The sequence below is a fragment of the Engraulis encrasicolus genome, chromosome 17 (genome assembly GCF_034702125.1).
Source record: "Engraulis encrasicolus isolate BLACKSEA-1 chromosome 17, IST_EnEncr_1.0, whole genome shotgun sequence".
Taxonomy (NCBI): Eukaryota; Metazoa; Chordata; class Actinopteri; order Clupeiformes; family Engraulidae; genus Engraulis; species Engraulis encrasicolus.
The window spans coordinates 15,939,023-15,955,444 of NC_085873.1; the positions used below are offsets into that span (position 1 = coordinate 15,939,023).

The 16,422-nt window shown below is 45.2% G+C and overlaps 1 protein-coding gene across 3 annotated transcripts in view; it reads left to right on the forward strand.

The window, feature by feature from the left end:
* Positions 1 to 966: 966 nt before the first annotated feature.
* capn15 (calpain 15) overlaps positions 967 to 16,422 on the forward strand; it is a 78,523-nt gene continuing 63,067 nt past the window's right edge. The window contains exon 1 of one of the 3 annotated variants that reach the window (XM_063221862.1): positions 967 to 1,297. Coding sequence is in view for 1 of the 3 variants with exons in the window: in XM_063221860.1 (XP_063077930.1) it covers positions 7,386 to 7,570 (185 nt within the window). In the remaining 2 variants the exon portion in view is untranslated. Of the gene's footprint in view, positions 1,298 to 4,707; positions 7,571 to 16,422 lie in introns of those variants that run through there. The other 2 variants (XM_063221861.1, XM_063221860.1) reach the window with 2 other exon arrangements.

Sequence of the window (16,422 nt, forward strand, 5' to 3'; positions counted from 1 at the left end):
CTGCACAATTTATGCTGTAATCTGTAGGCCTATTCCCGCACTCTGTAAGCCTACTTGCTACGCAGTATGCATGTCCTAGGCCAGGTTAATACTTCTATGGATAATATAAAAACGATTCAGTTGCATATGCATATTAATTTAATATTTCTGTAACAGCTTGATGCAATATTATTTTGTTTTCACTTTGTTGTTGTTGTTCGACGGTGCAAATTGTGTTTGTTTGCTTAGTAGGTTTTCACAAAGTATTAAACGTTTTATTATGACCAGATTATTCCATCAATGACAATGAGGTTTAAAACTGCATTTTTCCTGTTTTACCACTAGGAGGCGTACCTCCATCACTGTAATATCGAATCATTAAACTACCAGGCTAACCTTGAAGTACTTGTAACATTGTAGGCCTACTGAAATTGCAACCTGTTTAATGATACAATGTAGCCGGCAATGTTGCCAGCCTACAGACGTGAGGCCCGGCCGTGTGCTCGGAACAAACCGAGGTAGGCAATACGATATTTCACTCCCTACAGCACTTCTTGAACGGACTTAAAACATAAAGATATCGCTTTTGAACAGTCAGATTCTCTAGGTCATGTGAACTTGTGTAGTGTAGCGGCTTCCTTGCGCCTCGTGCGCTTTTAAACTGATGGAAACATGCTGCCTGAGGGGCTCAGGTCGTCGATTTATGTAGGCTACAAACGGTCCACTGTTTTAACGCCTTACATCGTACGTGTCAAATAAATTCTGTAAAAATGTTCATTTAGGTCCTCCGCTGTTGATCAACCCACCGAGCTTGACAGCCGCCTCCGGATATCCTTGTTATCGAGTTTGACCGCGGCATTGTGGGAAATGACGTTTCAAAATCCATATTCTCCAACATTGTATGCGTAGACAGACGACATTTGTTGATGCATGTGGGTCCGTTTTACGTAAACGGCGCAAAACGCTTTCTCTTTCGGTCCCCAGCGATCCCCTTCCCAGGGTGACTGAGGTAACGTAGAAGATTACTAACTCTATTCAAAAACGTAACTGAATTCGACGGTCTGGAAAAGCAAACCTTACATTGACCTCAGAACATCGATTGACGACAAGATGCATCGACGGAAAAAAGGCAAAGTTATGTGAGGATGGCTGCTCCCTGTTAGCTGGACTGTTGGAGAATGAGAGGATAACTTGTGCTTGGCGAAAATCGGAGGAGCAAGAAAAGTTATCATAACCCCCTGGTCGACAATCAAAGAAAGGGAGCACCGTGTCGCCTTGGAACTTCAGATCCCATTTCAACACCTTCCCTTCAAGTAAGGTAATCTGGGCAATAGGCTAAACGGATTCTTTTCAAGGCGGCGAATCTTACAACTCGAAAGGCATCGGTGTCGTTTCGGCGCCTTTGTTTACAGATGCTTCTTTTGGTGGACCCATGCCCCCCGGTTTTTACCAAATCTGACGTTGGGTTTCAGTTCGAAGGTAACTTCCCCAGATATTTCTGCTGGGGATTCCCGCCACCAATACAAGGGCTACTTCCCCTCGCCCGCAAAGAAGAAAATGATAATAAAAATGCAACAAAACCAGAAGTATGGTTGTTGGCAAACAATGTCCTGGTTATTATACAGGGGTTAACGTTAGCCATAAGCTACAGCTAAGGTAGCCTACCTAACCTATGATAAAAGAAGCCTCCTGACAAGTTATTTCCGTGTAGCAAAATGCACTGGGCAGCTGTTCAGCATTTAGAACATCATAAGATATGGGCATCGTTTATTTACCACGAATCTCCCTTGTTCCTTGGCATATATTACGGTGTTATTAATGCATCTAGTCTCACGGTGATGTAAGTTAGTGTGTGCTAATGATGGAATTGTGTTTCATATCATGTCTGTATGGTGTTATGGGAGTGTGTGAACACCTGGATATGAGAAAAGCACCACAACCTTTCATCAGTTGTGATTGAATCATGACTACTCTCTGGTGGGCAACTCTGCCAGCCAGTTTCAACCTTTGCACGCAGGGATGGCAGGTGGTCTTGTGTAACAGGTGCCACAGAACAAAGGCGTCCAGTGCTGTGGAGAGATTTGAGAGTGTTTTGCTTTCCCGTGGTGTTCAGTGTCTCTGCGTCATCTGTACACGTCGATCAAATAAAGAGCAGAGAACTGTGTTGAGCATGTTAAGAGTGATAGGCCTGAAAGCTCACAACCACAAACTCTCACAAACACACCCACCTCCTCAGTCTCATTCACACACATAGCAGACAGACATTGATTTTTAAGCACCAACTTTCCTTTTCCTTTATTTTTAAACAACAAAGTTGTGGCATGTCTTTTTTTAACAGTTCATCCATACTTTGGCGTCTGAATGAAGGCCTGTCAATTCAGCTCTGTTTTGTTTTGAAGAATACATACTACACCTACATGTTGGTATGTTTGTGTGCTGCAAGATAAAAGGGTGCAATCAAAGATATTAGAGCACTTGCATTCTCTGAAACAACCTCCTTCGTCTTAAATTATTAGGTTCGCTCCTGGGTCTTGTGATAGAGTTGGCTTGAGTCACATGACATCCACAGGGTAGGCCTATAGTGGGCTTATTGGTGTATTGTAAAACGTACTTGCATATTTTCTTATAATTATCCCATTTACTCGAAAAACATACTAATGGGCAGTCATGGGTAAGCGGTTAGGGCGTCAGACTTGTATCCCAAAGTTTGCCGGTTCGACTTCCGACCCGCCAGGTTGGTGGGGGGAGTAATTAACCAGTGCTTTCCCCCATCCTCCTCCATGACTGAGAAACCCTGAGCATGGTACCGTCCCGCCGCACTGCTCCCTTGGGGTGCCATTTGGGGCTGCCCCCTTGCACGGGTGAGGCATAAATGCAATTTCGTTCTGTGCAGTGTGCAGTGATCACTTGTGTGATGTGGAGTGCTGTGTCACAATGACAATGGGAGTTGGAGTTTCCCAGTTGGGCTTTCACTTCACATTAATACATCAAGGGGTTACATGTGCAAAACACTGATTTACTTGGATAAACCATATTTGCTTTGGTAATGGCACCATGTGAAGTATGGTGGAAAATCAGAAGCCGGTGAAAATATACTGAAGTTAGTTTCATTTTGGCAGCAAGCTTTGATCAGCTTTTGCGCGTTTGGTGTAGTTATGGTCGAGCTGAGACATAAGCTTATCCTTACAATCCTGTCTACACTGTGAAGATGGTGCCATAGCCTTGTGCAGCTTTGTAGGGATCAATAGCCCTGCCCTTTGACTCAGACAGTGACTAACCAGTACAGTCATTGGCAGCAAACCCACAGCATTCAAGCATTGAATGCAATGTGGAAGGTATTTAAGAAAGGTCAAGACTCCCCTTTTCATATGGTGCTATAGCTCACAAAGTCTCTTCCCTGACCCAAACGCCCCAGCATAGGCTTTGTTGGTTATAACATTTTCAGCTGTCTGTCCTTCAGGTATTTGCTGCTGGCATTGTTTCCTCTGTGATGGCCCAGTCTTGGTATATAGCCTGGGTTTTTGTTGAACATGTTGTAAAGAAAATCCCTCAAGTGTTCAGGGTTTAACTAGAGAGATGTTGCTTGCTTTTAAAAGATGTAAGGTATTTCGGTCTCGAGATTCTGTTTTATTCCCCCCCCTCAGCCCAGTTCTTTGCTGTTTCTCTTTGTATTGAAGAGAAAAGGATGGTGTGCTTCCAGATGGTGTGCTCAGGCAAAAGATGCTGCGCTTGCCACTGGAAGAAATCTACAGTGCCCCGTGAATGTCTTTCTTGACTTGCGGCCTTAATTACTCCGAGCAATAATAGACTGATATATTTCTTCACAGGAAAAAAACCTCTTTCTTTTGGACTACTATGGAAACCTAATCAATTCCATGCAAGTGCTGATTGTCCAGATGCCCAAGTGGCCGACAGTCGGATGCTTTTATTACACCCACAGTGCAGCAGTCTTCAGCCACGCAAACCTAATTGCAAAAAGAGGTTTCTAATTATGAACGGCCCTCTTGTAGACATTATGAGTTAGCGTGATCTAGCATGGACTTGAAATTGCAGGAATAGAGTGGCTGAAAATGAGCCTTTCAATGGCTGGCTTTTGTGGATGTGTCCATTCATAATCAACCATTTCTAGCCGTAGTCAAAGGAAAACATGACTAAGTCGGCACAAATTCCAATGAGCTGTGTGTAAGTATGGCAGACAGAAGTGACTGTTTTAAAAACAAAGGCTTTGTGTCATTTCCTACATTTCCGAAGAGATGTGTAATACAGCAAGACAGGAGGTAGGCCTACAACATGAACTGAGGTCTATTCCAGCAAGTTCATGTTGGAGGGTTCATATCTACTGAGTGGACATGACTTATGGCCTGCTACTCAAATCTGTTTTGCCCAGTGGCTGTCCCTAGCCATTTACATCACAATTGTTTCGTACGATCGTTGGCATTTAAATGTCAGCCATTAGAAGTATGTGGTTTTACTTGAAACTGTTGGTCCTATAACCAAATACCTTAGAAGGCCATCTTAATTATGGAGTCTGGAGAAATGCTACATTGTCTCAAAGCAGCATTATGGTGTGCCGGCATGTGTTGTCTGCTTTCACCATTACCTATTCCTCATCTCTTTATCTCCATCTTTCTGCCTGTGTGTGAGTCTCTCTCTCTCTCTCTCTCTCTCTCTCTCTCTCTCTCTCTCTCTCTCTCTCTCTCTCTCTCTCTCTCTCTCTCTCTCTCTCTCTCAGCGAAGGGACACTAATAGTTGGGGCTTAGAGATGCCCATACTGTGATAAGACCGCACCAACAGCATGTAGAACTAAGGATGTGGATGGATGGAGAATGTGGTATGGTGAGGTGACTCGGCATAGGATGTGACAGTTGCTCACTCTTAATTCCTTGGAATTGCTACTGCAGCTGCACCCATAACTAGACACATTTGCATACTTCGGCTGAATCTGGCTCGAGGCAAGTTTTTCATTTTCTAGTGTAACTTCACGTCACTGTGCACGCAATAAGTCGCGTTTGGATGCTTTTACCTCCCTGTGTGCTGAACCGTCCCTTTGCAGTTTAAGCTATTGAACAGACGCCCCGTCGGTGCCCACTTTGGTGCTAATGCGCATGTGCGCTGCTGACTGGCAGTAATCCGCTGGGCAGCTATCGCATCTGTGTGTGCGCTGCCCCTTATCACCTAGCGTGTGCAAACCACAGACAAGAGAGGAGAAAAGCATGGATATAATGCAATGGAAATAACATCCGGAACTAGGACCAGCGTCGAGATCGCGGATACATTCATGCACAAACGCGCACAGAGGACTGTGTTGGAGTGAAGCACTGTGGGTAGCGGTGTGTGTGTGGACGCCTTTCAACGGGAGCATTCGGGCTGCAGCATCTTAGAAAGAAAGGGATATAATGGAAAGAAAAGACCACTTCGGATTTGGCGGAAATCAAGCGGTTCTGGAGTTCCAACAATGCTGACGGGCCAGTCAATATCTGGATCTTTGAGTGCATTCGTGGGTTCTTGTTGTGGTATGGGGTGGCTGTACCCTCCAGAAATTATTCAGTTCGACTGAACGGTGAACTCGTGTCAGCAATCCGAAAGGCTGCCCGACCGGGGAACGGGATTTGATTTAAATTCCTCGGTTTTGCAAACCCCCTCCATCTACCCCGGCCTTCCATGGGTGAAGCGTTTTTTTTAAACTCGGAAATCACTGACATTACAGCATACCGTCAGAGGCCTTCTGCTCAGTGTCTCTTCTGATACTACAGCGAGATTTTTTGTGTGCCAGTCAGTCAGTTGGGACGAAGCTTATCAGTGCCTCCTGCACAAGCCACTGTTAGTTGCCGTCACCCAAAATTATCTGCTGACCTGGCGTCATATTCTTCATACCGACTTGGACAAAATGCACAACAACAACCAAAGATCTCTAAATAAGTGTATGTGGGCGCCGGTTAGTGGCCATAACACAGTATCGTCTTGTCAGTTTTGCACTACAGATGTTAACCGGCGCGATATTTCGCGGATACATTAAAGAGAAAAAAAATAAACTATAATAACAGGCGAATTAAAGCGGAACCTTCGGTTGCCTCCGCTCACGCTCCTCTATTCCTCTTCCTGAAAGTAGGGAAGTGCGGAGACAAAGAAGGGGTTATCTCCAGGTCTGAGGAAGGTAACTGATGTAAAAATCATTTCTGTAGCTGAGTCGAACGCTCAACTTAGTCTTCGCACCCTCCCTAGACTTCATCTCGATTTGACAAGCTGGACCGGACACCTATTTGTTTTGGCTTTGAACTATCCTTCTCTCGCCGTGACGATAGCGTCTTCCAACGAGTTTCCCTTCTTATTTGAACCTCTCTCTACGTATGGTATATTGATGGGTGCTTATCATTGCTCATAGCGTGCTGTTTTAAATTAATAACTGACGTTGTCTGACTGTATATGGACGCTTTTTAACCGCGAGGACGCGCGCAAGTGGTGGAACTAAGATTCCGTAAAAGGCTGAAACCGTATCTGCCAAGGAGTGGGCTTTGGGCGGTGCGCGCGTGATGGTCGGTAATCCCCTCAGCAGCTGGAGAAAGACGAGCCGTGTTGTACCGACGGTACCGGAGAGTTTTCCTCGGAGCAAACGCCGCATTTTCAAGCACGAGTCCCTCCAGTGTACAACTTTAGTTTTTAACCCTGCTTTGTACCTCTTGTCAAAGAGAACATTGTTAAGCCAGAGAAACACTCACTGGAAATGTTTTGAACTTAGGACAGTCTGTCCATATCCTCGGGTTTAGCAAGTTCTCTGCTGATGCTTTAGTACCACTCCAGGGTCATGGCCCTTGTCAATTTAGCTCACTGAAAATGATTGCAGCTGCTGGTCATTGGTCCAGGGTCATTTGTTACCACCAACGCCAAACAGTACTTACATTGGAAAGCCATAGCTCTAATGACATGACCGTCCTCTGCATTCTGTCAACACGCTTTTCTGTGCTGAGTAAGCCGTGACCCTTCAGACGTTACACTGTGACAAGATACAGACTCGGAGCCCTCTGAATGTTTTTTGAGCTCCTGTCATGTTGATGTGACGCTTCATGACCTCCGCTGTCACTCACGCTGTTGAGTGACTCAGATCCGCCCAGCAGGTCATGGAGTGGGGATTTGGCATGATCGAGAACACGTGACTCTTTTATTTTTCCTGCCTGTTCCCACACTGTTGTGCAACTGTGAGCTAAAGACTGAGTGAGTGAAAAAGAGAGAGGGAGAGAGAGACTGAGTGTGTACTCAGAGCCGTAAGTCCCACATACTACCCCAGGGGAGGACCGGGGATAGAAGTCTGCTAATATTTGCCCCCGTGTGAAGACCGGCAGGGAGGGAGGGGAGGAGGCGCGCCGCGCCGTTAAACACGTTCTACAGAGTGACTTTCGGTTGTCGGGGTGATGGGGAGCTCAGCCTCTTCCCTGACGGCGGAGACCGAGTCTGAGCATGGCTTCCGCTCAGCGCCGTACCCTGCCGGCTCCTCCACCGTGGGCTGGCTCCGGAACAGCCACAGCAGCCCCGTGTGGGGCACCACCTTCATCACAAGACAGCAGCAGAACCCACCCATACCCCACAGAGAACGCAGGTATGGTAACCCCATCCATCACCTAACCCCAGTGGTTTTAAAGTGAGGGCCAGGGACCTCCCCACGGGGGTAGCCTCTTCCTGCAGACAGGCCCGTCGACAGCCGCTGTCACTCTTTTCTGAGAACATTCATAACATCATCATTACTACGATAATATAACCATGCAGAGAGTGTTTTGTAACATACTAACACTTGGTCGTTACAGTTTTGGTGACAGTACGGTTGTACCAGAGGCTCTGTATGAATGGGGACTTGATGGACTGAGTACTGTATCTCACAGGTGTTGTCAGCCATGCCAGAAGAATCAACATGTATGTGTACCACAAAACCTTAGAAATCAGGATTGCATGCATGTGTCAGTGTGCACTGTAAGCCTGTGTCTCTTGAGTGTTTGCCAGAGACTTGCACTGCTTCACCAAGTAGTATTTGTCGGCGAGCTGTGTCGCTGTTTTTCTGTCAGGTGTTTGGCGGTCCGTGACTAAATAATGTTTGGTAGCACCGCAGCGGGAGGAGAGGAGAGGAGAGAAAGGGAGAGACACTGACCTGTCTTCACTCTAGACTGCCTCGCATCAGCACCCAACTCACCTTAGAAATTGGCATTCAGAGCTGCATCCATAGACAGAAAATGTGTTTTGAAAAATCCTGAAAAAAATGGAAATTGGAGTAACAGTACCACCTACCTACACCCTGGCGGAATCCATAGTACGCGTGGCAACAACACCTGTTTGATCAGATATGCCCTTGGGGGTTCCTGCACAAAAACACAACCTCTCCTTTATCTGGCACCTTTGGGGAAAAAAATAAACAACACATCACAAAAGTGGGGAAGTGTTAGTTTGTGCACTCCTCAGTGCACAAAGGAGAAGTGTTTATTCTGAAACGGGGGAGTGAAAATGCTGGTTAATTTTATAATAACATTTTGGTATACTTTGTCCTGAGGTAAATTAGATGGGATGGGATGTCTTCAATCTGAAACGGGGAAACAAAGATCATAACCTGAAGTGATTGTGAGTTGTAACAACCATGGTATAACTAACCTGAAGTGATTGTGAGTTGTAACAACAATGGTATAACATCATTGGTAGACGAATCAGACGCGAGTCTCTCTCAGTTGGCCTGCAGCTAGGTTATTGCATGTCCATGGGCGTGTAGCGAGAGCTGACATTCCCACGTAATTGCTTTTGGAATGGTCTGCCCATGAACTCCTCCGTGGACAGTTGGGAGTATCCTATCCGCCAGCCATGTGCATTTGTGCGTGCATGTGTGTGTGTGTGTGTTTGCAGTCATGTCTGGTATGTTGACAGATGGCCAAGCCAGACAGATGGCCTGAACACTAGATGTACACTGACCACTGTAATCACGACACACAGCCAGAGGGAACTCCCCCATCCCATCCCATCCCATCCCTAACCCCAAACGCTGACTTTGAACACTAGCTTTCAGCCCTGTAGCTGCTCCTTTGCGTAGCTCCAGTCCAGTTACTGCACGATTCTCAATAACATGGAGATGGCCCCTACAGCTAGCTATCTAGCCGAGCATGATGCATCTACTTAACAGGAAGACAGATTTGGGAAGATATGAGGGGAGGGAGGGGGGGCAAAACACAACCAGGCGAAACTCAGATTGGCTTGAAGTGAGGTGACTTAATTGGGTAAGGGGCATACATTTTGCAGCAATCGTTGCAATAATTTATGAGCTAAATGAAGCCGTGAAAACACGTGGGTGTGGGGTGGGGGGGTTGAGTGCACTTCGAGCATAGCCCGAGACCTTTTGTAGAGGAGATGATTTTTGAGGATGCTCTGTGAGCCGCTCAGTGATTTAGCTGAGGCAGTATGAGTGGAAATGCTAATGCAGCCTGACAGCCTGCCAGCACGGCTGAAGACATTAACCAGTCTCCCTGCGAAACACACACACACACACACACAGACACACGCAGACACACACACACACACACACACACACACACACACACACTATCTTCCCCAAGAAGTTCCTCTTGCATCATGAGTCAGCTAGTCTGTCCAGGCTAGGCCCAGGGTTTTCATCCGGTCTCGTAGCGTTGCTCAGTTCTAACTAACGGTGCTTCAGAGGAAAGTGCGCTTTAGCTGGAGTGCTTCCTCATCCGCTTCGAAACCACTTCCTGCTTTGAAGGGCACTTCCTAGAGTGCTTACCCCCTTCTATGCTCGCTTGCTCATTTATTTTATTTATTGATTCGTTTGTTCAGTTTGTTTTTTTCTTTGACCAGGGTAGTTGCATTGAGACAACAGTGTCTTTTGCAAGTAACCCTTGGCCAGGAAAGGTGCACTGTGTAGGATGTGGGCCAGAGTAGGTATTGCATCTATGCTGCTCATTGAAACAGTGCTGCCTATTGTCAAATTTGATCTTTCATGAATATTTTTTTACTAAGTAATACATTCATATTTAGTAATATGACCAAGGTACAGTACGTTTTGTAGCTAAAATGTCAATTTCTGGCAATTAACTTAAAAATTACTGACATGGGGAATATCCACCTTTTCATGTATAAAAGTGAACATTTCCTAGTCATAATTAATAACTTGATGGCGGTGGTAAGTATTTGTGAAAATGGAAGCATTTGTGAATGGGCAGCATGAATTCCGGAAATGCACTACTAAAACATATTACTCAGTGCACCTTTAACAGCAGGACATGCAGTACACCAACATAGTGTCATCGAACATCACTGTCATCTACAGTTGTTATGCTGAGCACCAAGGACATGACATTGACATCTTCAGTCCGTCAGGGCTTCAGCCAGTCGGTGATGATGGGTCCTTCACAGGGACAGACACGGCACATGGACTGACACATGTGTTTGCTGCTGCTCATTCAGACGGGGCCAAACATAAAGGTCCCCCTCTCCTCCCTCTGGCAGATCGAGGGGCGCCGAAGGAAAAAAACAAACTACAAACAGTTGTTGCTGAGTCATTTGAGCACAGTTGGCCAGAACAGTCGTGTGCCTGTGTGTGTTTGTGTGTTGCCTGTCTGTCTGTGTGTGCAGTGGTGTGTGTGTTTGTGTGTGTGCGATGGGTTGTTATTGATTTTGGTGGAAAGAGTATCAGATGGCCATACGCTCCGGCTTTATCATTTATTCAGCGCTCGCTTCCTGGAACCACACATGCAACACACACACACACACACACACACACACACACACACACACACACACACACACACACACACACACACACACACACACACACACACACACACATGTGACTGTGGAGGGCGTAGTGTATATTACTGTTCCAGATGCTCAATGCGTAACAATGAATTGTGAAACTTTGAATGTTTCTTATTCTTTATAATCCTCCATCGCCCCACCTCCTTTTTTCTGCTTATAATCCCGTGGGCCCATTTCAAACCAGCCCCCAGTCATGTTCCCTCTGTTTGTTATTCTATTTTTCTCAGGTCCAAAGTTGAAATTACTCTCAAAGCAGTTTATGGGGCCATGTGTGTGTTTGTGTGCGCGCAAGGGCTGGGGGGAGAGGGGAAGGCAGAAACAACGGCAGCATAGCATGGCGAGGGGTTATCTTAGCTGAGCATGCGTGTTTCCACAGTGGCATTGACTGCCATAGCAGTGTTTACATCGGTGTCTTATACTGTGTGCGCCGTCCCCATGGCAACAAGGCTTCTGTCTATGTCACCAATCAAATACCGGTCCAGTCAGCTGATCGGAGTGTTCTCTTTCCCTGACTGACTCTTACACACACACACACACACACACACACACACACACACACACACACACACACACACACACACACACACACACACACACACACACACACACACACACACACCAGCACACATGATCAGACTTGATGCGTTTGCCTTCGGGGGAGGTGGTGTTCCTGGGCTGTCTCTGAAAACAAGACTCATGGTCATAAGCGGACCTGCGCTTAAAAAAACCAAAACCTTCCAATCTGGTGGGAATGTAATGGGCTTAGCCCGACAGGCCTAAGCAGGCTGTGACCAAGCATGAATTATAATAACATTTGCAATTTGCTTTTGTATCCATGAGTGTGTGAGAGAGAATGAGAACATCGAGGACTCTGCAGACAGATATCTGCGAGCATGACAAGTTTGCCCTTAAAGGAACAGCCCACCATATTTCAGGAAATTGCTCATCGGTAGTTAAGCCCTGGTAAAATATGAGAATACATCATTTTTTTTCTCTATGTGTTGCTGTTGCTTAGTTCAACAGTGTAGCCATATGAAGTACAGCAATGAAAGTCTATGGTTTTAAATAAAACACCAAATGTACTTTAAACCACTTTAAAAATAAATGTTTAATTACCAGTACCAGTTAAGCTTACTTCCAGTTATTATTTTAAGCAATGCTAATAATTCTAATACTAATAATACATCTAAGTACTGAACACACTGATTACACACACCTTCCAGTGTAATACTTGGAAATACTGCAAGTATGTGAAAAACAAAAAAGGGTGGACTGTTACTTTAAGTCAGTGTTTCCCATACATTGAGGAAACTATGGCGCACCGCCAAAAACGATTTCCTCCGCATTTTCCTCCTGGAGTAAATACATCCTATTCAGAAAACCACGAATGCTTGAAAGACAGGGATCAAAAGCCTAGTCAAGTTGTTGTAGTTAACTTGGGTTTGGGAGCAATAAAAAATCTTCAGAGAAGGGACAGTTGGGATGAGTTTACTGACAATCCCCAAGCTTTGTTTAACAGTCATATGATAATGAGTTAGGCGACATTGATACAGTAGAGGAGACATCGGGCAGCATATAGAAATGAATGTGTAATGAATGTGAATATAGACATAAATGTGTAATATGTTGTTCAGCCCTTTTACCGGGAGGAATTTTCAAAAACTGGCCCTGTGACCAGCACCCCTTATGTAGAATGTGCACGCCTATGTTTGTGGGGAGAAAGGTATAGCCTACTCTCTTTGACCCTTTTTGTCTGTGCGTTAACAATTTCACAGTGCTCCCAAATTCTTATCTTGTGCTCCTATTTTTTTTTTCATTGCATAGACCCCTGCATGAGGGACAAATGAAAAGTGTGGTGCAAACAGAAATGATTCACTTTTTTAAAATGACAATCTACTACTATACATGTCATGGGTAAAATCTTATGTAATTTCTCAAAACATAAATGTCTGAAGTATTAGGCCTATAGTTTCTCCATGCACCAATGTCATACTTTACTCATTGTTTTGCCATTTTGCATTTACACCGCGTGAATTTCCACGCCCCCCCAAGGCCAGTTTATATTTTCACGACCCCCCGCCCCCAAAACCAAACCAAAAAAATCCCGGCTGCCCCCATAGTTTCCAAAATTTCTGTGGGAAACACTGTTCATTGCTACATTCATTCAGTCATTGCTACAGGACCACAGAAAGCCTGCTAGGGTGTGCATGCATGTGTGTGCTTGAGAGCAGGATTAGCGTTTCGGTGTAAAGGAGCCGGGTGATGTGGGGATGATAACTTTGGTGTTGTGTAATATCATAAATGTCATGACCTAAACACTCAAAGGACTCTGACTTTATTTTCTACGCTTGAATGGAAAACATTGCAAGGCACAATGACTCCAGCTTAGAAGCAGAGCGTTCAGAAGCAACTACCCTCATGGCATGTTATAAGTAATAGCCTGATGCATTTCAAAGGCAGTTCACAAAAATGAGCCTAAATGAATTTACACAAACGTATTGCAAAAAATGTCAGAGAAAGTGATGTATGTAAGGGACCAAGAAAGTGAGAGAGAGGAGTGTGAGAGAGCAAGAGAGAGAGAGAGCACTAGTCATAGTGGTAGGAAAAAAGTTAACATCAAATCCTGGTTCGAATCATTGCTTCCTATTCCTATTGCTATTGCAGACTATTAGGGCAGGGCAGGGAAGTGCTGAGTGTGTTCGGGCCGGGGCGGGGAGATGTAGGGGGGAGTTAGTAGCACTCCTCTTCTCCTCCTGGAAGATAAATGACGATGAGACGCCTACAGGGCTCTGTGTCTCTCTCCAGCCAAGCGTCCCTCCGGTGTTTGCACTGGTTAATGTGCTGGTGCTAGAGCAAACGTTTGAACTCTTGGAGCCCCGCCTGCTACAGTAGTTTGGTCCACATTGGCCCGCTGTGCCAGAGAGAAAAGTCCAGACCACCTGTACTCTATCTGCCCAGGCAACCTGTCCTTGTCGTCTGTGCAGAGTGTGGTCTGCTCTCTGTTATCCTGGAGACCATAGACTGAGATTGATGGATAGATACAAAGGAGGAAAGACGCTTATCCATTCGTCCATTCAGCTTCGTTCAATCACACTGACCTCTATGCATTTGTCCCGCTGTGGTACTTTAAGGACTTTCAGTGAACAAAATGAAGCTTTGGAGGGAGAAGTACACTATGATGGGTGCATGGATGAATGACTGAGGGTAAAGTGATCTTGAAAGCCACTTTTGAAAGATCACTTTGTGAAACATTGTGCTTAACAGTGCGGAGCATTGTATCTGTTCTTGTGTGGCTTAAGGAGGGGCACTTACTTGGTAAGATTAGAGAAAATGGCTCCCTTTATCAACGAACAACTGAAAGAAAGTGCCTCAGAATGAGTCAGATCTTCCATGCAGCTGATAGTCAGAAGGGGTGTGTGCTGCTTCCATGTACAGGAAGGTCAGTGTATACCTCTTCAGCTCATGAAAATAGAACTGGTTCCTTTTCTCCCTCGTTAGTAAGCAGAAACTGCCCCCCTGAAGGGAAGTAAAAGGGAGCTGTTCTTGTTTTTGGGCCATGGAAGTACTGCTTTTGTATGCAGTGAGATCAGTGATGGTTTAACACACTTATGCCTAACACATCTGCAAAAAGCGCCTGCTCAACACCTAAAAGCCATTTTTTGGAAAAGGTACAGTCAGGTTATAAAAACCTACATGTCTTTTCAACCTCTGAACATAAACACACATGAATGCATATAAACACACGAGTTGCATTTAAAAGCTAACACTCATCTACCATTAGAGCGTTCATTCAGCTAAAATCTACCCTCAATTTTAATAAAATCATCTTAAATCTCATGCGCCTGAACGTTGCGTCATGCAGCTCCCGGTGCAAGGGTCAATGGCCTTGTTTATGTGAGACATTTCATTCAGAATGAGCTCAATTTAATTCTGAATTCCGCTTTCAAAACATCATGTAAACACTTAAATGCAAGTGCTACCACTACCAGTATATAAACTCGGCTGAACTTTTTAATTCTGAATTCTGAATTACTATTAATACAATTTTTGTTCCAGTTTCATGTTCCTCACTGTTCCTACTTGGTCAGTGGGAAACACTTGACGAGGTTCTAATGGGCTCAAGAACTTTGCATTATTAGGATTAGCTGGTTTAACGAATGTCTTCGACAAGTAGCTCGGGTAGTGGGACCTTTCTGCAGGGAGATTTAAGGGGGGTGACTTATCTACTGAGGTCATCCTGCACACTCTCACTGAATACCAAAGCCTTGACCTCACAGCCACTCCGGATTGGGAGGAGGACACACGTCCAAGGTAACCAGAAGATAATTCATCAGCTTAGTCACTCAACACAGCATTCTCTTGGAGTGCAGGGAAAGCTATTTGCTAGGACTAAAAGTACCAAACTAGGATAGCCAGCATCCTCCACATAGAACAAACGATTTTGTATCGGCTGTTATCTGTGGTAAAAGCACACCAATGCTCCAAGTACTTCACTAATTGGTTCATGCTGCCCTGCTGCCTGTAGAATCCGTTTGCTTTTTTATGAATGGTTGGAGCGCATATTGGACGTGGTGTGGCCTTTCTACTCCCCAAACTCAGATTATCCAGCTGCTCGAGACATTCTCAGCTGTTCAGATGATGTCAACGTGATGAATTTTAACACGCACACACAGCTCTATGAAGGGAGCACTAGGGCCTTAATCGCTGTTCCCCAGGGGGGAGGTAACAGGATGTCAGAGAGGCCAATGCTGGTCCCCCATGGGGATGTAGGGGGATGATCGTGGAGTTAAAACATGACAAGTGTGACAGATGTGGGGACCAACCCCTCTCCAGATCCCTGTGGATTGGGCTGATCAGCCTGGTTTGGCTTGTGGTCTGGTGGTGGAGTCATGCGATGGCAGAAATCTATTCCAGATAGATTACTCAGTTCAATGGGAATCATTTTCCTTTTCTTTGACCTTTTTTGTGTCTGTAGCTTCTCTTCTTCTGTCTATAGTTTCCCTTTCAGGATAAGCACATCATTGAACGCACCACCATTGCTTCATCACAGCCTGTCACAGGATTGTATGAGGTTATTGCAATTGGCGAAGCACTTTGTTGTTTTCTTTGTTTGCTTTGTTTTGGTTTCTTTGATTTCAGTTACCAGTTTGATAATGTTCATTTGTACAGTGTAAATTAACATGTAAATTAACATATTTTATATTTGTACAAAATATGGGTGGAGTGCCTGACATGGTATACCATACCAAAGATTCTAGCTGTCCGTCTGTGCCCGTCTGTCTGTCTGTCTCCTATCTATCTCTCTTTCTTTCTCTTTCTCGTTCTCTCTCTCTCTCTCTCTCTCTCTCTCTCTCTCTCTCTCTCTCTCTCTCTCTCTCTCTCTCTCTCTCTCTCTCTCTGCCCTGTATCATTCTTTATCTTTGATGCGAGATGGGCAGATTGGATGAGTCACTGTGGTGTCAGGGTGCATTAACTTCATCTGAGTCCACTTGCCCATCGACCCTTTTGGCTCCTGCCCACCAACATGAACACCCAGACAGTCATGGGACACACATCCATAGCTTACTTTGCATGCATGCATGCATCACAGCCATCCATCCATCCATCCATCCATCCATCCCACTCTCGCAGCAATTGCACGCACAC